Source organism: Pristiophorus japonicus, chromosome 1 (assembly GCF_044704955.1).
Source record: "Pristiophorus japonicus isolate sPriJap1 chromosome 1, sPriJap1.hap1, whole genome shotgun sequence".
NCBI lineage: Eukaryota > Metazoa > Chordata > Chondrichthyes > Pristiophoridae > Pristiophorus > Pristiophorus japonicus.
Window position 1 is genome coordinate 154,612,557 of NC_091977.1, and position 24,908 is coordinate 154,637,464.

General features: G+C 45.5%; 1 protein-coding gene across 9 annotated transcripts in view; it reads left to right on the forward strand.

The window, feature by feature from the left end:
* The window catches only part of fbxl17 (F-box and leucine-rich repeat protein 17), a 1,396,933-nt gene that overhangs the window by 279,495 nt on the left and 1,092,530 nt on the right, over positions 1–24,908 (forward strand). For all 9 annotated transcript variants that reach the window (XM_070884143.1, XM_070884142.1, XM_070884147.1 and 6 more), the window contains one exon: positions 10,520–10,777. In XM_070884143.1, the coding sequence (XP_070740244.1) occupies positions 10,520–10,777 (258 nt within the window). The remainder of the gene's footprint in view (positions 1–10,519; positions 10,778–24,908) is intronic.

Below are 24,908 nucleotides of genomic sequence, written 5' to 3' on the forward strand. Positions count from 1 at the left end.
ACTCCAGCTATTTGCAGTGAACAATTGACTGTACAACAAAGCATTACTGTCCTCTACCTTGACTACGTACTCCCCCACCCTTTGGACTCGCAACCCCCTGAGCCCGGACCTCCCCTCCCCAAGCCAGCATGCGGCAGTGCACCCAGAGTACTGTTGCTGTCGTTGGGGCTCAATGAATGGGGCGTCAGGAGAAGCTCATGATCTGGAAGGCACGGCTTCAGGGCTGGAAGCTGCTGGCAGCTCCCCACCCTCGGGTGCTGTCGACCCGACTACGATGGCACGGGGGGGAGGTTCCACACCATATCCCGACCTCGTCAATTGCCGCATGGCATCGACGGAGTTAGCAGTTCGCTTCATCACGGTGATCTGATGCGACATATCCTCCAACTGCCGTTGTGAATGCACCGCGATGTTTCAGGCTATCGTAGCCATGGCCGTGAGCAGCTCTCAACCGATGTCGACCCTGGCCTGTGACAGACACACCATGTCGTGGTACGCGCCAATCTGTCTTGCAGCAACGGACCTTTGCTGCACCAACCTCCGTCGCTGCGGCAAAGGCGCTGGAATGCTGGGGGTGCCTTGCTGCACACCTCTTGGTCCCGCAGAATACGAGAACATAAGAAATAGTAGACCACCTGGCCCCTCTACCCTGCTCCGCCATTCAATAGGATCATGGCTGATCTGATCATGGACTCCGCTCCACTTCCCTGTCTGCTCCCCATAACCCTTTATTCCCATATCACTCAAAATTCTGACTATCTCCGCCTTAAAAATGTTCAATGACCATGCCTCCACAGCGCTCTGGGGCAAAGAATTCCATAGATTTACAACCCTCTGAGAGAAGAAATTCCTCCTCATCTCTGCTTTAAATAGGCAGCCCCTTATTCTGACACTATGGGCTAGAGTTTCCAGAACCTGTTTTTCTGGCGCCCTCACCCGAAGTGCGCCGTTTTTGTCCGCCTCCAAGCGCGCCGAAAAAAGACGCCGGTATTCTGGCCGCTCCCCAGCCTCTCTCCGGTCATGGCGCAGTGTGGCCCAATAGATTGGGGGCAGAGCCAGGACCCGGCGCTGAAAACAGTACCGGGATCTCTGCACATGCGCGCTAGAGTCTGCACGCATGTGCGGTCGCATCTGGCAGACCGAATATGTGAGTACGCGCTGCAGGCTGTGTGGGAGGGGCCCGAAGCACGCCGTCCCAAGCCCTGGCCAAATGGGCTCCCTCATCGGCGGCCCGCTGTGTTCCCGAAGGTAGGACTTCTATTTTTTATTTGTTATTTACTGATTGATGCTTTAGGTACAGGGTTCCTTCTATTTTATTTGTTAATTAATTGCTTCTTACTTTTTGTGCTTTGTTTGGTGCTTGGTGGTACTTTAAATGTAGTTACTTGCGCCGGTTCCTTAACTCTAGGTAAGGTTTTTCTGTGCTGACAGAAGTGGCAACATACGCTGGCCTAAGTTAGGTTGGGGCAACTATTTGCTGGCCAAACACCTAAAACGGGTAAGTGGCTGGGAACGCCCCCTTTTGGAAAAAGAAACTGAATTTAAAAAAAAAACCTAATGAACTCACTTACACTGGTGCAATTTAAATGGCCAGAATTGCAACTAAAAAGATAGTCCAGAAAAATCAAGTTGCTCCAAAAAAAAGGAGCAACACCTGGGGAAACTTGGGCCCTTTGTCTCCTAGTTTTAGTTTCCCCGACAAGTGGAAATATCCTCTCTGCATCCATCTTGTCGAGCCCCCTCATGATCTTACATGTTTTGATAAGATCACTGCTCAGTCTTCTGAACTCCATTGAGTATAGGCTCAGCCTATCTTCATAAGTCAACCCCCTCATCTCTGGAATCAACCTAGTGAACCTCCGAACAGCCTCCAATGCAAGTATATTCTTTCTTAAGTACGGAGATCAAAACTGTACGCAGCACTCCAGGTGTGGCCTCACCAATGCCCTGTACAGTTGTAGCAGGACTTTTCTGCTTGTATACTCTATCCCCCTTGCAATAAAAGCCAACATTCCATTTGCCTTCCCAATTACTTGCTGTACCTGCAGACTAACTTTTTGTGTTTCATGCACAAGGACCCCCAGGGTGTCTTTACTGCAGCGCTTTGCAGTTTTTCTCCATTTAAATTGTAATTTGCTTCTCTATTATTTCTGCCAAAGTGGATGACCTCACATTTCCCACATTGTATTCCATCTGTCAAATGTTTGACCACTCACTTAGCCTATCTGTATCCCTTTGCAGATTTTTTGTGTCCTCCTCACAACTTGCTTTCCCACCCATCTTTGTATCATCAGCAAACTTGGCTACATTACACTGTCCCTTCATCCAAGTCATTAATATAGATTGTAAATAGTTGAGGCCCCAGCACCGATCCCTGCGGTACCCCACGAGTCACTGTTTGCCAACTGGAAAATTACCCATTTATCCCGACTCTGTTTTCTGTTAGTGAGACAATCCTCTATCCATGCTAATATATTACCCCCAACCCCGTGAACTTTTATCTTGTGCAGTAACCTTTTAAAAAAACGGGATGAGGTCCTACAAACTGGATTTAGGGAGTTAGGAGTTAAATTTAAAAAGTAGGACCTCAAAGTCGTAATCTCAGGATTGCTACCAGTGCCACGTGCTAGTCAGAGTAGGAATTGCAGGAGAGCTAAGATGAATATGTGGCTTGAGGAGTGGTGCAGAAGGGAGGGATTCAAGTTCCTGGGACATTGGAACCGGTTCTGGGGGAGGTGGGACCTGTACAAACCGGACGGTCTGCACCTGGGCAGGACTGGAACCAATGTCCGAGGGGGAGTGTTTGCTAGTGCTGTTGGGGAGGGATTAAACTAATATGGGAGGGGGATGGGAACCTATGCAGGGAGACAGAGGGAAGTAGAATGGGAGCAGAAGCAAAAGATAGAAAGAAGAAAATTAAAAGAGGAGGGCAGAGAAACCCAAGGCAAAAATCAAAAAGGGCCACATTACAGCAAAATTCTAAAGGAGCAAAGTGTGTTAAAAAGACAAGCTTGAAGGCTCTGTGCCTCAATGTGAGAAGTAGTCGTAATAAGGTGGACTAATTAACTGCACAGGCAGCAATTAACGAATATGATATAATTGGCATCACGGAGACATGGCTCCAGGGTGACCAAGGTTAGGAAGTCAACATCCAGGGGTATTCAACATTGAGGAAGGATAGACAGAAAGGAAAAGGAGGTGGGGTAGCGTTGCTGGTTAAAGAGGAAATTAACGCAATATTTAAGGAAGGACATTAGCTTGGAGGATGTGGCATCTGTATGGGTGGAGCTGCGGAATACCAAAGGGCAAAAAACACTAGTGGGAGTTGTGTACAGACCACCAAACAGTAGTAGTGAGGTTGGGGACAGCATCAAACAAGAAATAAAGGTACAGCAGTTATCATGGGCGACTTTAATCTACATATAGATTGGGCTAACCAAACTGGTAGCAATACGGTGGAGGAGGATTTCCTGGAGGGCATTAGGGATGGTTTTCCAGACCAATATGTCGAGGAACCAACTAGAGGGCTGACCATCCTTGACTGGGTGATGTGTAATGAGAAAGGACTAATTAGCAATCTAGTTATGCGAGGCCCCTTGGGGAAGAGTGACCATAATGTGGTAGAATTCTCTATTAACATGGAGTGACACAGTTAATTCAGAAACTAGGGTCCTGAACTTGAGGAAAGGTAACTTTGATGGTATGAGACGTGAATTGGCTAGAATAGACTGGTGAATGATACTTCAAGGGTTGACGGTGAATAGGCAATGGCAAACATTTAAAGAACACATGAATGAACTTCAACAATTGTACATCCCTGTCTGGAGTAAAAATAAAACTGGGAAGGTGGCTCAACCGTGGCTAATGAGGGAAATTAAGTATAGTGTTAAATCCAAAGTAGAGGCATATAAATTTGTCAGAAAAAGCAGCAAACATGAGGACTGGGATAAATTTAGAATTCAGCCGAGGAGGACAAAGGGTTTAATTAGGAGGGGGAAAATAGAGTATGAGAGGAAGCTTGCTGGGAACATAAAAACTGACTGCAAAAGCTTCCATAGATATGTGAAGAGAAAAAGATTAGTGAAGACAAACGTAGGTTCCTTGCAGTCAGAATCAGGTGAATTTATAATGGGGAACAAAGAAATGCCAGACAGTTGAATAAATACTTTGGTTCTGTCTTCATGAAGGAAGGCACAAATAACCTTCCGGAAATACGAGAGGACCGAGGGTCTAATGAGAAGGATGAACTGAAGGAAATCCTTATTAGTCAGGAAATTGTGTTAGGGAAATTGATGGGATTGAAGACCAATAAATCCCCAGGGCCTGACAGTCTGCATCTCAGAGAACTTAAGGAAGTGGTCCGAGAAATAGTGGATGCATTGGTGATCATTTTCCAACAGTCTATTGACTCTGGATCAGTTCCTATGGACTGGAGGGTAGCTAATGTAACAGCACTTTTTAAAAAAGGAGGGAGAGAGAAAACGGGGAATTATAGACTGGTTAGCCTGACATCAGTAGGAGGGAAAATGTTGGAATCAATTATGAAAGATGAAATAGCTGCGCATTTGGAAAGCAGTGACAGGATCGGTCCAAGTCAGCATCGATTTATGAAAGAGAAATGATGCTTGACAAATCTTCTAGAATTTTTTGAGGATGTAACTAGTAGAGTGGACAAGGGAGAACCAGTGGATGTGGTGTATTTGGACTTTCAAAAAGCTTTTGACAAGGTCCCACACAAAAGATTGTTGTGCAAAATTAAAGCACATGGTATTGGGGGTAATGTACTGACGTGGATAGAGAACTGGTTGGCAGACAGGAAACAGAGTCAGGATAAACGGGTCCTTTTCAGAATGGCAGGCAGTGACTAGTGGGGTGCCGTAGGGCTCAGTGCTGGGACCCCAGCTATTTACAATATGCATTAATGATTTCGATGAGGGAATTGAGTGTAATATGTCCAGGTTTGCAGATGACACTAAGCTGGGTGGCGGTGTGAGCTGTGAGGAGGATGCTAAGAGGCTGCAGGGTGACTTGGTGAGTGGGCAAATGCATGGCAGATGCAGTATAATGTGAGGTTATCCACTTTGGTGGCAAAAACACGAAGGCAGAATATTATCTGAATGGCGGCAGATTAGGAAAAGGGGAGGTGCAACGAGACCTGGGTGTCATGGTACATCAGTCATTGTAAGTTGGCATGCAGGTACAGTAGGCGGTGAAGAAGGCAAATGGTATGTTGGCCTTCATAGCAAGGGGATTTGAGTATAGGAGCAGGGAAGTCTTGCTGCAGTTGTACAGGGCCTTGGTGAGGCCCCACCTGGAATATTGTGTTCCGTTTTGGTCTCCTAATCTGAGGAAGGACCTTTTTGCTATTGAGGGAGTGCAGCGAAGGTTCATCAGACTGATTCCTGGGATGGCAGGACTGACATATGAGAAGAGACTGGATCGACTGGGCCTGTATTCACTGGAGTTTAGAAGGATGAGAGGGGATCTCATAGAAACATTTAAAATTCTGATGGGACTGGACAGGGTCGATGCAGGAAGAATGTTCCCGATGTTGGGGAAGTCCAGAACCAAGGGATACAGTCTTAAGGATAAGGGGTAAGCCATTTAGGACTGAGATGAGGAGAAACTTCTTCACTCAGAGAGTTGTTAACCTCTGGAATTCCCTACCGCAGAGAGTTGTTGATGCCAGTTCGTTGGATATATTCAAGAGGGAGTTAGATATGGCCCTTACGGCTAAAGGGATCAAGGGGTATGGAGAGAAAGCAGGAAAGGGATACTGAGGTGAATGATCAGCCATGATCTTATTGAATGGTGGTGCTCCAAGGGCCGAATGGCCAACTCCTGCACCTATTTTCTATGTTTCTCTATTTAAGTGGCACCTTATCGAATGCCTTCTGGAAATCCGAATACACCACATCTACTGGTTCCCCTTTCTCCACCCTGCTCGTTACATCCTCAAAGGACTCCAGCAAATTTGTCAAACATGATTTCCCTTTCATAAAACTATGTGTCTCTGCTTGATTGAATTATGCTTTTCCAAATGTCCTGCCATTGCTTCCTTAATAATGGATTCCAGCATTTTCCCAACAACAGATGTTAGACTAACTGGTCTATAGTTTGCTGCTTTTTTTCTGCCTCCTTTTTTAAATAGGGGCGTTACATTTGCGGTTTTCCAATCCGCTGGGACTGTCCCAGAATCCAGGGAATTTTCGTAGATCACAACCAATGCATCCACTATCTCCGCAGCCACATCATTTATGACCCTAGAACGTAAGCGATCAGTTCCAGGAGGCTTGTCCGCCTTTAGTCCCATTATTTTACTGAGTGCCCCTTCTTTAGTGGTAGTGATTATAGAGGTGCAGCGCCTAAAGTCAGGAACATTCGAGACCGAGGCCGTTCCGGGTTCCGGGCTTTTGCAGACTTTCGATTTACTTTCTGACGTCCCAAATCCAGAAACACCAGAGCCCAGGTTCGGGTATTTCCAGATTTCGGAACGTCAAAGTGGCTGGGGGCGGGGGGGATAGCTGCTGAGGAGCTGTTCGGGCCGTCCAGGGCCCGTCGAGGTGGTCGTCACCGAGTAGGTGTTCGCATCAGTCGAGTAGGATATCGTCGGGCGGGCCGGCCCCGCCAAGGTTGTTGTCGATCAGGCCGGTGAGGAGGCCCCGAGGTCAGGGCAGGGGCGGTGAGTCGGGCGTGGCGAGGCCCGAGGTTGGGCAGCGGCGGGGATCCCACGGTCGGCAGGATCGTCCGGTCCGGATTTTGGAACAGTTTACGGATTCCAGACGACCCCGTCACCGATTGGTCCGGATTGTCGAACATTCCGGAACTCCGGATTCTCAAAGCACCTGCATTAAGTTCCTCTCTCCCTATAGACTCTTGATTGTCCACTATTGGGATGTTTTTAGTGTGTTCTACCGTGAAGACCGATACAAAATATGTTCCACCTGGTGCAGATGTAATTGTTATGTCCTCCTCAGTCTCCACCCCCACCTCTACTGGCTCCAGGATGAGCTGCTCTTCCTCATCAACACAGGGGTGAAATTGGAAGAGGGCTGGGTGACTCCAGAGGTGGATGCAGTGGATCTCTCTGCAGAGGTCTGTTTTGAATCCTCCGAGTCTGGAAATACAAAACAACACTTAAGTGCTTGGCACCGGGCGAGGGGTCAGGGTTACATGAGTACAGTCACATAGCGCAGTCTTAGTTAAATGTCTACCACTGCTGCATTACTTCATTACATACCGCAAACAGACAATACTTTAAAATGCATGGCATTATGTCCATATACATTGGGTTACATGCCCCCAACATTGCAGTACATCACATGAGTCCAATATTACAGTGCAATAAACTTACATTACATGAGGCCAACATTACAGTTACAGTTACATTACATGACATTACAAGACCACAACACAGACCAGAGATTGTATTGAACTGACCGTCCGATGTGGGTGGGTCATCTACAACGGCGGTGGTGGTGTGGTTGCTATCCCCGACCAGCGACAGGGCATGAATCTCTATTTCCGTTAAGGCTTCTTGTGTTGGGCGTCCTCCCCCCCCCCCCCGGGGCGCCGGTGATCAGCTGCTATTGCAGATGTTGTCTTCTGCATAAATGAAAGTAAAAATCGTCAATCCATTTAGCATTGCACATACACAGGTTCATGCACACGCACACATATCAAGCCACTAGTGCTTATTTTAATCTACCATTAATGTCCAAGCAATGTACAATGAAGCCTCATATGGTTCGTGAGGCAAAACCCCATCATGCTGAAGCACAACTACATCGCCGTAACCTTGGGATAAATAACATCATCCGTGTGACACTGAACCTACATTTACATGGTACATGGATGCATAAATAAAATCATTCCTTACGCTTGTTATCCTCACCAGGTCGTTCCACCTCTTAGGATACCTTTCCCCGGTGCATACCATTGTACTTGTGGAGGAGACAGCCTCCCCGATCTCGTCCCATATTTTGTTGTACAGCTTTGGGGCGGGTTTTCCATGACCACCCTTGGTGAAGTCAGAGTATCTCTCCGTCATGTTCGCCAGCAGGGCAGGTAGCTCTGTTTTGTCGAAGGCGGGCGCCCTCAACCTCCCATCCTTCTCGCTATTACGGCACTTAGACTTTTTAAATATCAGTATTTATTATATTTTTATATATATGATTTGTTTATTAAATGTGTTGTTATTGATATTTTTATGATTATTTGTGAGATATTATTTGATTGTGGAATTTTTAATGAAAACAACCAACCCTTGAATACACTCCTGCTCCTTCTCTCTCTCTCTCCCTCCACTCCAACTCTCTGCGCATGTGCAGATGACCCTGACCCCCGAAATCGTGGGGAAAAAGGAGCTGTTTTTATTTTAAAAAATGCACATGCACAGTAGAATGCTGTACCGTCCATCAAGAAGAAAATCGATTTTGATCAACTATAATACTGAATACAGCCTGCTGCACACTGCTCGCATACTGCCGAAAAGGATATGATGAAACTAGCGGATTTCGATCTCGGCGGTATTCTGGCGGTTCTAAACCACGCATTGCCGAGAAATGGGTGGACCTTGATTCTTGATGAATTTCGAGCCCATAGTTTTCACCATTTTAGGAATTCATGATTTTTCCTTTGTTCCATTATCGTCCAGTAAGATGCAAAGTCACGAGTACATAAATATACTGATATGTTATCGAACCTAGTGAAAATGCTCAATAGGCTGAAAATTAAATTGGAAATTCATATAATACAAATTATCTAGGCTTTTGTAAGAATCTTAGAATCTTACAGCACAGAAGGAGGCCATTCAGTCCGTCATGACTGTGTCGGCTCTTTGCAAGCGCTGACTACTTTCGTCCTGCACCCAGCTTTTTCCCAGTCGCACAGGAGTTCTGTGTCCTGCCGTTGTTATCATCGTTCAGTTATTTCTTTGTTCATATTTATAGTTAAAGAATACAATTAAAATTTAATTGAGAACTTGGATCTCTTGATACCCAATATCCCTATTCCTTGATGAAAAGTAACTTTTGATTGTATTTACTAAATTGAGGTTAGTTTTGGGTCAGGCATGATTAAGGGGAACCGAACATAGAAAATGTGCTTTGTTTAAAACAAAATGGTCCGGAATTTGTGGTTGTAATGATGGCAAAACTGTTAATGTTCACTGTCACCACTATTAAACTGACAGCAACTTCTGATGTCTGTACATGCGCAGTTAAATGCGGAAATCTGGAAGTTGCTGTCAGTGATACCCTGCTCTTCCACAGGTACGCTTTTGCAGTGTTCACTGATGGAATCAATTTGAAATCACCTAATTAGAAGTGAACTTCAACTTTTTACACACTTCTCAATGTAAAAAACCTTGAAAAAGTTAAGCCTTGCCGAATGAGGTGTAACTGAGTTTTTAAAGATATAATAAGTCTTAATTACTGCTGAACAACATCTGGCTCTGCAAAACTATTATATCATGGAGTGTCATTTTCTCCATTCTGTGATAATACCATAGATTTTTTAAATAATTAAAAAAAAATGTAAGTTTGGTATTTCAGCTGCTTCTCTAATCCCATATGTATGTTCCAATCTTTATTTTGCTTTCTATAAAAAAAATTTTAAGTGAATGCTGAAACCTGCTTTCGACTTCCTGGTTTGCTATTTGAGAGAATTCGGCCTGCTTGCTGATATCACTTGCTGAATCTCCTGTAGATGGCGCCATATGGAAAGTCACTTCGGAAAATGGTGAAGCGATGCCACAAAGCTCACTAAATCTTTGGGCATCTTTCTTAGTGGTCAGCGGCAAGCGGCATCACTTTGACGCTGACTGCAAAATCCAGGCCCATGTTTACCCTAATGCTCTTTCAACTAAAATCTAGGCAGCTGGTTTCTTGCTCTCAACTAACCCATCTGTAGAAACAACAGTCTTGTGGGATTCGTTATTGTACTGGGACTTGGGGCTGAATCCAGTCCAGTTTGTTGGGATGAAAGTCTCTCCTGGCTATATATGAAATGATTTTGAATATTCTGAACCCAATTCCCCATGGATATAGATCCAAAGTGCAGAAATGGTCAAAATCTGACATGCCAGCTGAGAATGGCTAGTATGGAAAACTGGTGATTGTTGGGTTAAAACATCTTGATGGGGCAAAGTGAGGAGGCTTTACTCTGGATGCATTACTCTGCCTGTGTTATACCTATTCTGGGAGTCCTTAATGTTGACATTGAATGTCGAGTGTTTTTTGTTCGAAGAAGTAATATCTTATTACATATACATTAGAAGACGCAACATTCTCATATATTCATACTTGGTAACAGTAGCTGTTGGTTTACATTAGAGGTTTTATTAGTTTTAAGTGATCCGGCCCTGGGAGAAGTTTCTTTCAGCCCTGGAAAGTATAAGTCCTAAGATGAAACTTGAACCGATTGCATTTGATGTAATATTGAAAAGTTAATATTGGTAATTGAATTCATTTTTGCGCAAATCTAAAAATAAAGCATTTGTATTCTTGTTTTTTGACAGATCACCGATGAGGTTCTCAAGCGGATTGCATCAAAGAACCGAAACACAATCCAAATTAATGTTTCCGATTGTCGAAATATCTCTGATGCAGGAGTGCGTTCCATAGCATTGCAGAGCCCAGGACTACAGAAATATGTCGCATATCGATGCAAACAGCTCAGTGACATTTCTCTCATTGCAATTGCTTGCCATTGCCCTTTTCTGCAGAAAGTACATGTGGGAAACCAGGATAAGCTTACAGATGAATCCCTACAACAGGTCTTCACTTCATTACTTTTTAATATTGTGTTTCAAGTTTTAATTCTGCAGCTTTTTGAATTTCCTTGAACCAGTATTTGCTGTGATCATATTTTGATCATGGTCAGGTATGCTAGAGATGCAATATTAGCAGATTGTGCTGGTAACCTATTAGTAAATTAATTAGAAATCAAAGGATATTTCATTCATTTGGGGAATGGTTTAGCTTGTTTGAATTACATTTGCAACCTTTTTTTGTTGCTCTCACTGGGCCCAAGAAGAGTTACTCCATGAACGAGAAAGCACATAACATAAAATCTTGTGGTAGGAAAGAATAAATTGGATTTGTAAGCTAATGGACTGATGTCAATCTGCTCCCAGGTCCTACCAGTGCTACACTGGAAGGGGAGCATATGTGAGTCGAAGTTTTGTTTTATTTTTCCTCCATCTTTCAGGTAAATTATTTCATATATTTGTTTGGTGCAACAGCAATAAGGCTTAATTTGGCTCCTTACTGTTTGAGGAATCATGGGTTTTAACTTGAATCCTACTGCAAAACCTACAGAATGTTTTAATTTATTTTCTGCTGTTCCTCATCAGTCATGCTGCTGTTCCTCATTAAATTGTACATTTTGCACTGTAAGCGCTGGAGTTTTTTTGAAAGTAATGCAGTTTGTTTAAAGGTTTTTTCAATACATTTCCTAGTGGCTCAATAGGTATTGTGTTGTGTGGTAGATACAGAGACATTAACAGCAGGAATTTTAGGTGTGTTTATTTATTTCCTCAAACATACAAGCACAGAATTTTGCAAGATAGAAGGAATCCTATTGGACCATTGGGCCTCTGCCAGCTTTCAGAAAAGCTATCCATTTAGTCAAGGTAGAAATATATAAATGCAAATAGTTGCTGTTGCACCATCGAATCTCATAATCTCAGAGGGGGGATCCAGCTACTGAATCCCAATTATGTGGAGAGGAGAGAGCAGAGACATTGGTAGCTTAGCCTTGAAGTTGTCGTCAGAGCTGTTATGTTATGTGAAGTGATCCTTCTTATGCCATATTTACCAAAATCTTTGGTCTGCCTGAAACCGCACCAGTTCATCCCACCTGTTGTAGTGGACCTCATTCCTTAGAAGCAAGGTAATTTTACACACAGGAATGTTTAAAAAAAATGTCTCCCCTCTCAGGCCAGGTATGTTGGTGCTAGAGAATAGATTCCACAATTGGTATTCAGTATTGGCGTCCAACTCCGAGTATAATTTGGTGTATTTTGTTCTAAAAATGCACCTTAACTCCAGCTTTGAAGAGCATTCTTGGTGCATCAGCAACAACAGTTTCTATTTATATAACATCTTTAATGTATAAAAAAAGCGCACATTGCTTTACACAGATGTGAGGAAAATAGATAACGTGACAAGGAGTGATCCTGAGGGGTGTTCAAAAGCTTGATTGAAGAGTTGCAGTTTAAAGTCAGTCTTAAAGGATGAGAGGGAAGTGGAGAAAATTTTCACAATTTATTTTTGAATTTTACTATCTTGTACATAGTTCGTACAAATAAAGAGATGAAGCAATACAGGAAAAGAGGGAAGCTGAGAAATTTTGGAAATGCAAGAAAATGGAGGCAGATGCAAATTGCAAAGCAAAGAAAGCCACAGATAAATCTGAGGTGAAAAGATGTAGATCAACCTGGTCTTGAGTACAAAAGAAATCCAGGAGGTGGTGCAAGCAGATCAAAAAGAATTCTCCTACGGAAAAATTACTGGTTTTAAGAAGCATTGTGTAACAGAAGAAAGAGATCGAAGCATTTTCTTTGTGTCAACAAATTATTAATGTTTGAAATATGATGTACACAATGTTACATTTTGTTCTGAAGTGATAAAACTCACAGTATAGAAAATACCCAAGGGTGATTTATCTGCTTGCAGAGTAGTCTTGATAAGGAAAATCATTAACTGAATGATTTCAAGATTTGTTGCATTTTTTTTGTGGCTTCAGAACTTTCACAAAGTCCAACTTCCAGAAGTTTGTAAATGCATTATTCGTTTCCCTTGTTTTATAATTTGGAGATTGTAATTTTAATTCTTAAATTACTGAGGGCTGCCTCTGCTCAGTTGTTGAATGTACCATATGCTGTATGGAGACCAGGAAGGTCCGAGGTTTGATATTTAATCTATGCTCCGTTAGATGGTTTCTGATACGTCCTTACTATACAGTATAAATGCACACGAGGCCCATAATTGAGAGAAGGTCACTCTGTGACCAGTTACCTTTATTACCAACACCTCAAGTGATGAAGGTGGGTGGCATTTCCCCTTTTATATCTGAAAGTCCAGGTTAGGAGTGTCTCCCACAAGTTCGCCCCTTGTGGTCAGCGTTCTCAAGGTGTACAACTTAGGTCAGCTGAAACATGGGTTACAATGATAGTTGAATACATGACATCAGCTCCCCCCCCCCAAAGTCTTATTGGGATCACAGGTTAAGTCTCTCTGGTGGTTTACGCTCCCTTTTAGAGCGCCTGAGTTGGGGCACCGGTTGTTGGGCGCTGGCCTGAGTGTCTGCTGTTTGCGGTGCCTCAGGCCTGTCCGGACTGCCCACAGTGACTGGATTCTCCTCCACTTGGTTCCGGTGTTGAGTCACCTGTGGTGGAGTAAACTCTACGTCATGTTCTTCCTCTGCTTCTATAGGGTTGCTGAACCTCCTTTTTAGTTTGATCCACGCATTTGCGGCAGATTTGTCCATTGGTAAGTTTAACTACCAAAACCCTATTCCCCTCTTTGGCAATCACAGTGCCTGCAAGCCATTTGGGCCCTGCAGCGTAATTAAGTACAAAAACAGGGTCATTGACATCAATACATCGCGCCCTCGCATTCCTGTCATGGTAGTCACATTGGACCCAAGTTTCCACATGATTTGCTCCTGATTTTTAGGAGCAACTGGTGGAGAACGGAGTATCTTAGAAATCGCAATTCTCCACATTTAAGTTTTCTGCAGCTCTAGTCATGTAGAACAGTTTCACTTTTGAACAGAATGTTTTTTTCAAAAGGGGGCGTGTCCGGCCACTGACACCTGATTTGAAAGTTTCCACAGTGAAAACGTACTCCAAACTAACTTAGAATGGAGCAAGTGAAGATTTTTGTAGGCCTGAAAAAACCTTGTCTACACATTAAAAAAATCAGGCGCAGGTTACAAATTAGGCGTCCAGAACGAGGTGGGGGGGGGGGGGGGTGGCGGGGGAGTCATTACATTCTACAATAAATCCTTAGTTATACTTATACAAATATTATACAAATAATTCCAACCTGAATAAAAATTTATAAGCAAAGAAAAGATTAAATAAACCATGTTCCTACCTGTGTGAAAGTGCTTCAGGCAGGGAGAAGGCTGCAGGAAGCCTTACAAGTTGAGGCAGCCGTTCCCGACGGCAGGGCGGGGGGAGGCAGTGAGGAGGCAGCAGTTCCCGACGGCAGGGGTGGGGGGGGAGGAGGCAGTGAGGGCCCGACCGACGGCAGCGGGGGGGAGGCAGTGAGAAGGCTGCAGGAAGCCTCAGAAGTCGGTCGGGCCCGTCAGGAAACGGCTACCTCAACTTCTGAGGCTTCCTGCAGCCTTCTCACTGCTGCAAGAAGCCTCAGTGCTGATCATGGAAGGGCAATGTGGTTTTATTAAAAAATGTTAAAAATTGAACAGCTACAAAGAACTACAAAAATGGCCGAATGCCAATGTTTGCTTCACACTGCGCGTGCGCGAACGCTCCAACGCGCACGCGCAGGGTTGCCAGCACGAAAAAAACTCATTTAAATGGTACCCACTCCCTCCTACTTACAAAATCGGCGCGAGTGGTAGGCTCCGCCCCCTGGGCGCTGCGCCAAGCTGACATCGAGCTGCAAAGCGCTCGAGAATAGCGCGTTTTTTTTCAGGCGCCGTTTTCGGCGCAAAAAACGGGCGCCCAGCTCTGAGGGGTGCCTGTTTTGCCGCGTTTGGAAACTTGGGGCCATTGTGACTGACGTCTGCTCTCAACAATTTCTTTCACAGCAGGGTGTATAAGGGATAACCTGGTTTTGAGCGTCCTTTTCATTGGCAGCTCTGCGGGTGGAACCCCTGTGAGCGAGTGTGGTCGGGATCTATTGGCCAACAGGAGGCGTGATAAGCGGCTTTGTAGGGAACCCCCTTGGATTCTGAGCATCCCCTGTTTGATTATCTGCACTGCTTGTTCCGCCTGGCCGTTTGAGGCCGGCTTGAACGGTGCCATTCTGACATGGTTGATTTCATTGCCTGCCATGAAGTCCTGGAATTCAGTGCTTGTGAAGCACGGGCTATTGTGGCTGACCATGACATCCGGTTGACCATGGGCGGCGAACATTGCCCGTAGACTTTCTACCGTGGCAGAGGATGTGCTTGAATTTAAAATGGCACACTCAATCCATTTGGAGTAGGCGTCTACTACAACCAAAAACATTTTTCCCATGAAAGGACCTGCGTAGTCCACATGGATGCGTGACCATGGCTTGGCGGGCCAGGACCAGGGGCTATGAGGGGCTTCCCTGGGTGCGTTGCCCAGCTGAGCACACGTGTTGCACCTACGAACACAAAGTTCCAGGTCTGCATCTATCCCTGGCCACCAAACGTGTGACCTGGCAATTGCCTTCATCATGACAATGCCGGGTGCTCATTGTAAAGTTCTCTGATAAACACCTCTCTACCCATCTGGGGCATGACTACTCGGTTTCCCCACAGTAGGCAATCGGCCTGAATCGAGAGTTCATCCTTGTGCCGATGAAACGGTTTAAATTCTTCAGGGCACGCCCCGTACATGGCTGCCCAGTCCCCATTCAGGACACATTTCTTAACTAAAGACAGTAGCGGGTCTTTATTTGTCCAGACTTTAATCTGACGGGCTGTCACTAGTGAGCCTTCGCTTTCGAAAGCTTCAACAGCCATGACCATCATGCTCAGTTGACCCCTTAGTGGTGGCTAGTGGGAGCCTGCTGAGTGCATCGGTGCAGTTTTCAATGCCCGGTCTGTGCCGAATTGTGTAGTCATAGGCGGCTAACGTGAGTGCCTACCTCGATGTGGGCCGATGCATTTGCATTTATGGCCTTGTTGATGGCCAAAAGGGACGTTCGGGGTTTGTGATCTGTCTCCAGCTCAAATTTCCTGCCAAACAGGTACTGGTGCATTTTTTTTTTACTGCATATACACATGTTAGCGCTTCCTTTTCTACCATCCCGTAGCCCCTTTCTGCCTGGGACAGACTTCTGGATGCGTAAGCTACCGGCTGTAACTGACCATTGGCATTCACATGCTGCAACACACACCCGACCCCATAGGACAACGCATCGCACATTAAAACAAGTTTCTTACACGGGTAATATAACGTTAACAATTTGTTGGAGCATAACAAATTGCATGCTCTATCAAAAGCTCTTTCCTGGCTGTCCCCCTCAGACCCAATCGCGACCTTTGCGAAGGAGCACGTGTAGCGGCTCTAGCAGCATGCTCAATTTGGGAAGAAAGTTACCAAAATAGTTCAGGAGCCCCAGGAACGAACACAGCTCTGTCATGTTACGGGGTCTGGGTGCTCTCTGGATCGCTTCCGTTTTGGATGCAGTAGATCTGACCCCGTCTGCTGCTACCCTCCTCCCCAGGAATTCTGCCTCTGGAGCTAAGAAGACGCACTTCACCTTTTTCAGTCGCAGCCCTACCCGGTCCAGTCTGCGTAGCACCTCCTCCAGGTTGTGGAGGGGTTCTTCAGTATCACGACTCATGATGAGGATGTCGTCTTGAAAAACCACCGTCCTTGGAATCGACTTGAGGAGGTTTTCCATATTTCGCTGAAAGATCGCGGCGGCCGAATGAATCCCGAACGGACATCTGTTGTACTCAAACAACCCCTTGTGTGTCGTGATGTTGGTCAGCTTCTTCGACTCACTCGCCAGCTCTTGGGTCATGTAAGCTGAGGTCAGGTCCAATTTTGAAAAAGGTTTGCTACCGGATAGCGTCGCAAAGAGGTCCTCCGCTCTCGATAGTGGGTACTGGTCTTGGAGTGACACCCGATTGATGGTGGCTTTGTAATCGCCACATACCCTGACCGACCGATCCGCCTTGAACACTGGCACGATCGGGCTCACTGAATTCGACTGGCGAGATGATGCCTTCCCTCAGCAGGCGGTCCAATTCGCATTCTATTTTTTCCTGCATCACGTACAGCACCGCTCTGGCCTTGTGGTGTACTGGCCTGGCATCCGGGTTTATGTGAATCACCACCTTGGCCACCATGAAAGTGCCGATGCCAGGTTGAAATAATGAGTCAAATTTGTCCAGGACCTGTCAGCATGATACTCGCTCCACAGAAGAAATTGCATTGACATCGCCCCATTTCCAGTTCATGACAGCAAGCCAACTCCTCCCCAGTAGTGCCGGACCGTCCCCCGGGACAATCCAGAGTGGCAACCTGTTCTCCGAATCGTTGTGGGTCACGACTACCGTGGCGCTGCCTAGCACCGGAATGATCTCTTTTGTTTATGTCCGTAGCTATGTGTCAATCGGCAATAATTTTGGCCTCCTGGCCTTGGACACCCATAACTTTTCGAACTGTTTGATACTCATCAGGGATTGGCTGGCCCCCGTGTCTAGTTCCTATGGGCCCAAGTTTCGAGCTGCGCCTAGAACGGCGCAGTCCCGATCTGGACGCCCGTTTTTCGCGCCACAAATTGCGCCTAAAAAAAACTTCCAGATTCTCCAGTTCCCTGCAGGTCGTTTGCAGCTCGGCGCAGCGCAGCACGAGCTGTAGGGAGGCGGAGCCAGGTCCCTGCGCTGAAAACAGTGCCGGGACCTCTGCACATGCGCACAACAGTGGCCGCGCATGTGCAGTAGCTCCAGGCGCCCAAAACTGTGTGGGAGGGGCCGAAGCACGCAGCCCCTAGCCCTGGCCGAATGGCCTCATTGGGGCTGCGTGAATAAGGCTCCTCCCATGGCCAGCTCCTGCTTCCTCCTGACCCGACTTCCCCCACCCGCCCCTGGACCGGACCCGACCCCGACACCAATCCGACCCCCGGACCCGACCCGACTCCCGCTCCTCTCCCCGCCCCCCCCCCCCCCCGGCTGGACCCGACCTGACTTCCCTCCCCCCGACCCGAACTGAACCGACCTCCCTCCCACCACCCTCCCGACCCCGACTCACGCTCCCCCTGACCCGACCCGCGATCCCGACCCAACCCAACACCACCTACCTGTAAATCTGGTGCGGGGGACGGGCCCGGCCCGTTCAGCCTCCCTCCCCTTTCTCCTTTTCCCCCCCCCCCACCCCCCCCAATCTCCTTTACTCCCCCCCCCCAATCTCCTTACCACCCCCAATCTCTTCCCCCCCCCCCCAATCTCCTTCCCCCCCCCCAATCTCCTTCCCCCCCCCCCAATCTCCTTCCCCCCTCTTTTTCTCTTCCCCTCCCTTTTCCTCCTCCTCCCCCCTTCCCCCTTCTCCTCCTCCTCCTCCTCCTCCTCCTCCTCCTCCTCCTCCTCCTCCTCCTCCTCCTCCTCCTCCTCCTCCTCCTCCTCCCCCCCTTCCCCCTCCCCTTCTCCTCCTCCCCCCTTCCCCCTCCCCCCTTCTCCTCCTACCACCCTTCCCCCTCCCCCTTCCCTCCCTCTGCTCTCTCCCTCTACCCCCCTCCTCTCCCTCCCCTCACTGTCAGAAACACAGACACTGACAGAGAATGAGAGTCACAGACAGACAGACCGAGAGATAGAGACACTGACAGAGACACACTGGCGGGGGTGGGGGCACCCCAGCATGCTGTTGGAGGGCTGCCGGTGCTGCAGTCGGTAAGTAGAAAATGTTTTATTTATTTAAAAAAAAAAATTCTTATTAATTTTTTTTGATTGATTTATTGTTTGATTTATTGATGTTTGTATCATTTATTATTGATGATGGCTCTTTATTTGTAAAACTGAAGTGTTTAATGTTTGTAAACTTCTCTTTAAACCCCCTCCCCCCCATTCCCTACGCCTGATTTGTAATCTACGCCTGATTTTCTAAAGTGTTCACTTACTCCCTTCTAAGTTAGTTTGGAGTAAGTTTTCACTGCCGAAACTTTGAAAACAGGCGTAAGTGGCCGGACACGCCCCCTTTTGAAAAAAAAATTCTGTTCCAAAGTGAAACTATTCTAACTGACTAGAACTGGAGCAAACTAAATGGCGAGAATTCTGATTTCTAAGATACTCCGTTCTACACCAGTTGCTCCTAAAAAATCAAGAGCAAATCATGGCGAAACTTGGGGCCATTAATACTGGAATGCCATTGAGGAGCACTTTCATCATTTATCGGTGGCGTCCTGGTATAGGAACTGTGTATGTGCTCCACATGAACTCGCTGAACTTCAGCTTCCAGCGATTACCCCCAGTATTCATTTGGCCTCGTAGGGCTTACATCGGGCCCGTCCTCCTTGTACATCAACCTGGCTGCAGACTTCCTGCACATACGCGCCAAGTGACCGCTGACATTGCAGTTTCTGCAGGTATATTTCTGATACCTGCAAGCTCTGGCTGGGTGTTTGCCTCCACCCCGTTGTTGGAAACAAAAGGCCTATTACCAGTCGATCGTCTCTGACTGTCTCTGTAACTGTCCTTAAGCGCACCATTAAGAGGTGTTGATGGCCCCATTACTGGCCGCATTGTCCATTGCGATGGCATGAATCACAGTTCAGCTAGCCATTGTCTCTGTTGAATTCCCCCTTTGGGTTTGACTGCATGCTGGGGCATGTCCGATTGCCCTTGTCTGCCTAGAGAACTGTGCCGCGTTAACAATGTTGACTCCCTGGTCGTTTGCCGCATTTGAGCCAAGATTTTTGTCATACATCATTCTGGTCACTTCCTCCCCTGATATAAATGTCTGGGCTATCAGAGCCGCCGCTTCCAAGGTCAAGTCTTTGGTCTCAATCAGTTTCCTGAAAACCCCAGCATGCCCGATGCCCTCAATAAAAAAAGTCTCGCAGCATCTCCGCTCTGCATGCATCTGGGAACTTACCAGCTCGCCAGTCTGCCACGAAGTCTGGAACGCTTTGCCCTTCTCGTCGCTGCTGCGTGTAAAACCGGTGCCTTGCCATGTGCATGCTGCTCGCCAGTTTAAGGTGTTCCCCGATCAACTTACTGAGCTCTTCGAACTTCTTGTCCGCCGGCTTCTCTGGTGCTAGAAGGTCCTTCATCAGGGAGTACGTTCTGGATCCACAAACCATCAGGCGATGAGCCCTGCATTTGTCGGCTGAATCCTGTCCCAACCATTCCTTCGTGACAAAACTTTGCTGTAGTCTTTAATAAAGTGGTCCCAAACATCACCAACACCGTACCTCTCTTCTGTGCTGCAAGTGGCCATGCTCGCTTGGTTTAAATCCCAGTTTCTCGTTGCCAATGATATGTCCTTACTATACAGTACAAATGCACACGAGGCCCATACTTGAGAAGGTCACTCTGTGACCAGTTACCTTTATTACCAAGACCTCAAGTGATGAAGGTGGGTGGAGCTTCCCCTTTTATACCTGAAAGTTCGGGTTAGGAGTGTCTCCCACAAGTTCACCCCCTTGTGGTCAATGTTCTCAAGGTGTACAACTTGGATCAGCTTATACATGGGTTACAATGATGGTTGAATACATGACAGTTTCAACCAGGGTGGTGCTGATGACAATCACTTCATTTGATATCAGTGATTTTAATAGCAACTTGCATTTGTATTGTGTCTTTAATGTTGAAAAATGTCTCAAGGTGGTTAAGAGGTATGACAAAATGAATGCAGAACTAAAGGAGAGATTCAGAGGGGGGGAGTCAAGAGTTGAGTTTCAAAGGGGGACTGAAAGGAGAGGGAAGGTGGAGGGACTTATGGAGGACTGAGAGCTGACTGAGCTTTGTGAAAGCATGGTTGTCACTGGTAGGGTTAAAGGAGGGAAGGAAGGAGGGTGAAGTCAGAGTAATAGTGTGGCTATTGGAACTGGAGGAAGTTACGGAGATTGGAAACGGCAATGCCCTGGCACAATTTAAAAGCAAGCAAAAAATTTTAATTTGTGCCATTGGGTATGTGGGAACCAATTTCGATCATGGGTGATCATGGCTTAGTACATGATATGGTGGCAGAAGTAGACGTTTGAATTTGGATGAGCTGCAGTTTGAGAGGGTTGTGAATGCAAGGAGAGCATTGAAGTAATTCAAGGTGAGGAAGGCATGTATGCGGGAATCCATGGCAGACCGGCTAATGTCGGGTTGGAGACAGGCCATATTACGGAATTTAAAGTTGGCAATCTTGGTGATAGAGAGGAAATGGGGTTAAGAAACACAATTTAGGGTTCAACAGCATTGTCGATTGCCTAATTTAAAAATTAATGGCATCGGCAACTCATGTTTTTGAGATGTTAGTGCATGTTAGCTTGCAGTTTCATATTGTTGCAAAGCTTTCTGGGGTCTGCAAGCTATTTAATCTATAAATCAGGTGTTCAAAGCAATTGAAACCAATCAAATGCTGGAAATCTCTGTAGTGTGATAGGTGCTAAATAAATGTAAGTCCTTTACTTTCCTTGATATGGAGTGGTGCATGCTGGTCACTTTGCCATTGATCTCCACGTTAATGTAAAGGTGCATTAAAATAGCAAACCAGATTTTAGCACCACTAAATCTGGTTTTGCAAATAATTAAATCTGATATTTACCGTTTGGAAATTTATTTAGAGACAGAAAGCACTGTAATTCAGCATGTACAGTGATTGTTTACTGACTTCGCTAAAGGCTTTCATATTGTACTGAGAGGTTGATTGTGGTAGGTGCAGCAATCACTTGGTGTTAATGGGAAATTTGTCCATCTGCTTTATGAACACTTCTGGCTACAATACGCATTGACAGCAACCTTTTGCAATTGGTTTGAATTCAAAGTCAATGTCCAAGACTATTGTGGCACAAATGTAAAGACTATTTCTGGAAAGATATCACCAGCATGTGATGGTTTAGTGGTGCTAAAATCTTCCTCTGCTCTTTTAATACACTTTTACCGTAACATGGAGATCCTTGCAACAGAAGGAACTTATTCTCCATCTTTTCTTTGTTGATATGGATTTGATTGACAGCTCAGAATAGACTACAACAGCTGACAATAGCCCCATGAACAGTAAAGAAACCACAAATCAAATGTATAAGAACTGAACCAGCTTTAGCCAATAAATTGAAGAAATGATATTGTCCTGTTGGGTTCGGAATGTATCAAAGGATTGATCTATTTGGGCTGCATGATGACTTTGGTAATCCGATTGGATTAGAGATGGACAGATGCACTGGACAACATTCAGAACAAGTATTTATATTTTCATTACTTTGGACAGAGATTTATAAAATGCATTTATATTGGAGTAACAGCTCCCAATCCCAAAGCTGTAAAACACCATTTTATCTGCAGGTCATGAGGGCAAACTAAAGGCGTGCCTGTTTAAGACGATAATGTTACTCTGACTCATCATTATCTATATTTCACAGATCATAGGAGAATGGTCTAGCTTGATAAGTTCTTGAAAATCCATGTGCTGTTATGACACTGTTGATTGGTCCTGTTTGTGGCCTCCAGGAATGGGGTTTAAATGGATTACTGCTCTCAGCATATATTACTGAATTGAGATATTCACTAAAGTGGCTTTTCCTGAACAGTTAGAAACACCCACATGTTACAAAATGGACTTGGATTTGGCTGTTGCTCAGCTGAGTTTGACTTCTTGTACAGGTTGGACATCCCAAATCCGGAAACCTTGGAACCGAGGCCGTTCCGGATTTCGGAACGTATTTCTGACGTCCCGAATCCGGAAATGGCCGGGCCGAGGTTTGGGTATTTCCGGATTTCGGAACCCTTGGAACAGCGGTACCTGTCCCCTCAATAAAACAAATGGCAGCAACATTGGCGAACAACAGGATACACTTCACATTAATTTTTATTTTGCACAAATTGCAATGTCACGACGGAATGTGGGGAGCACAGGGACCGAAATCTACTACTGCTACAGCAGTCTGGAGTAATAGCAAGCAGCTGTCAGACGATGCAATCTGGCGTTAAAACTGCCCCTGAGCAACTTTTATTCATTGAATCTGGACCGTTTTACTAAATGCATTCTGTGTACCAGAACGTTCTGTAAAATGCTTTGGCATTTTGAGCAACTGAGATGACTGTCTGGACAACAGTATCTTTGGGTATGAGTGAGCTGGGATTACAAAGCTAATATTTTTCCACCTGGCATATTGGGCTCGAAATTTCATTTTTGGTCATAGCAGTATTTTTGGCAATACCGCTATGACTCCGCTATGATTCCGAGGCTGAGGGAGGGGTAAAACCACCCCCAAAAAATTCACCAAAATAAAAAAAATCACAAAACATTCACAAGACCCTTTTCTATCGAATTGCTGCAAAATAATAAAAATATAAAAACTTTAACTTGCCTTTTTTGCAGGTCTTTATACTTGACGCCGTTCCAATGGCTGTAACGCAGGTTTTGCCCCAGTGTTTTTTTCTAACTAACTACGGGTCACTGCTGAGCCAAATAGTTTTTTTTTCACAACAGTAAATAATGTGTGTGTCTATGCGTGTGGGGTGGGGCGCGGGGGGAATTATTTACTGTTGTGAAAAAAAACTATTTGGCTCAGTGGTGACCCGTAGTTAGTTAGAAACAAAACGCACGGGAAAAACTTGCGTTGCAGCCATTGGGACAGCGGGGTCGGTATGAAGACCTGCAAAAAAGGTAAGCTAAAGTTTTTATTTTTTAATTCTTTGTGAGGGGTGGGGGAGGGATTATTTACTGTTGTGAAAAAAAAATGCCTGGATTTCGGAACATTTTCCTGATTTCGGATAACTCCTCCACGGATCAACGCGATATCCGGATTTTGGAACATTCCAGATTTTGAAATTCCAGATTTGGGAGGTCGAACCTGTACATCTCGAACAGCAGCACAGCATGCGGGAACTCTAATTTCAGGGTGGAAGAAAATAGGCCTTTTAAATGCTTTTATAAAACCTGGGAGTGATTCCAGCCTACACTTGCAGCTTCCTTATTGGAATAATCCTCTATTGAAATAACAGATCAGCGTTTCTTATAGGCAAGGTAGAAATTTGTGGGGTCAAACTGGTCTCGCGTGTGTAACTTCAATTATACTACTTTTAGTTTGTCTGGCTTTTGTAGAAACTGTCCTGCAAATATTAATAAAGTAGTTTTACAACAGTGGGACTGACAGCTGCTTCTCCAATATAAAAGCAATTATAAATCTCTGTTTGAAGAGGTGAAAATATGCATGATGCGGAGCCCAGTTTTTTTTCTATTGTCTAACTTTTTCCATTTTTGCCAGTTTTTTTACCTTCTACCTTTTTCTGGAGGTGTTAAGTCCATGTTGGAGTACAGTTCCCTGGTACTGGTCACCCTCTGGTAATACCTCTGACCATTATTCATATGTGAGCATTGACAGTTAATGTAGGCAGACTATTAGACCACATTGGAGGATGTCACAACAAAACCTACTTCTGTTTTCTCTTGATGTCCATGTGTGCACAGTTCCAGTAATCGAACTGTAATCTCGGCTTTTCTTTACAACTCGTAAATTATTGCGTCACTACCGGTGGTGCCTGAGATCAGCTAACTCGGCACACGCAACTGATCAAACTTGGGAGCTTTATGGTCCAGCTCAGTTATTTACTAAATAAACTTGATGATCCATTGGGAGCACCCCCTCTGAACTTTGGTTGATATGTCTTGAAAAATACAGTCTTTCTGTGTGGCTTGATGATAAAACTATATTTTTGGGCTAGAATTTCCACCATCCACCATCGCTGGATTGCCGCCCAAAAGATCGCTAAGATTATTAAATTAACGCTGGCGAAAAAGTGCACGAAAAAAGGAAAAAATTCCGCCCAGTGAGAAAAATGGGTCTTGTATGCAGATTCTGGGCGGAAAACGCAATCTGAGGAAGGACGTTCTTGCTGTTGAGGGAGTGCAGCGAAGGTTCACCAGACTGATTCCCGGGATGGCGGGACTGTCATATGAGGAGAGACTGGATCCACGAGGCCTGTATTCACTGGAGTTTAGAAGAATGAGAGGGGATCTCGTAGAAACATATAAAATTCTGATGGGTTTCGACAGGCTAGATGCAGGAAGAATGTTCCCG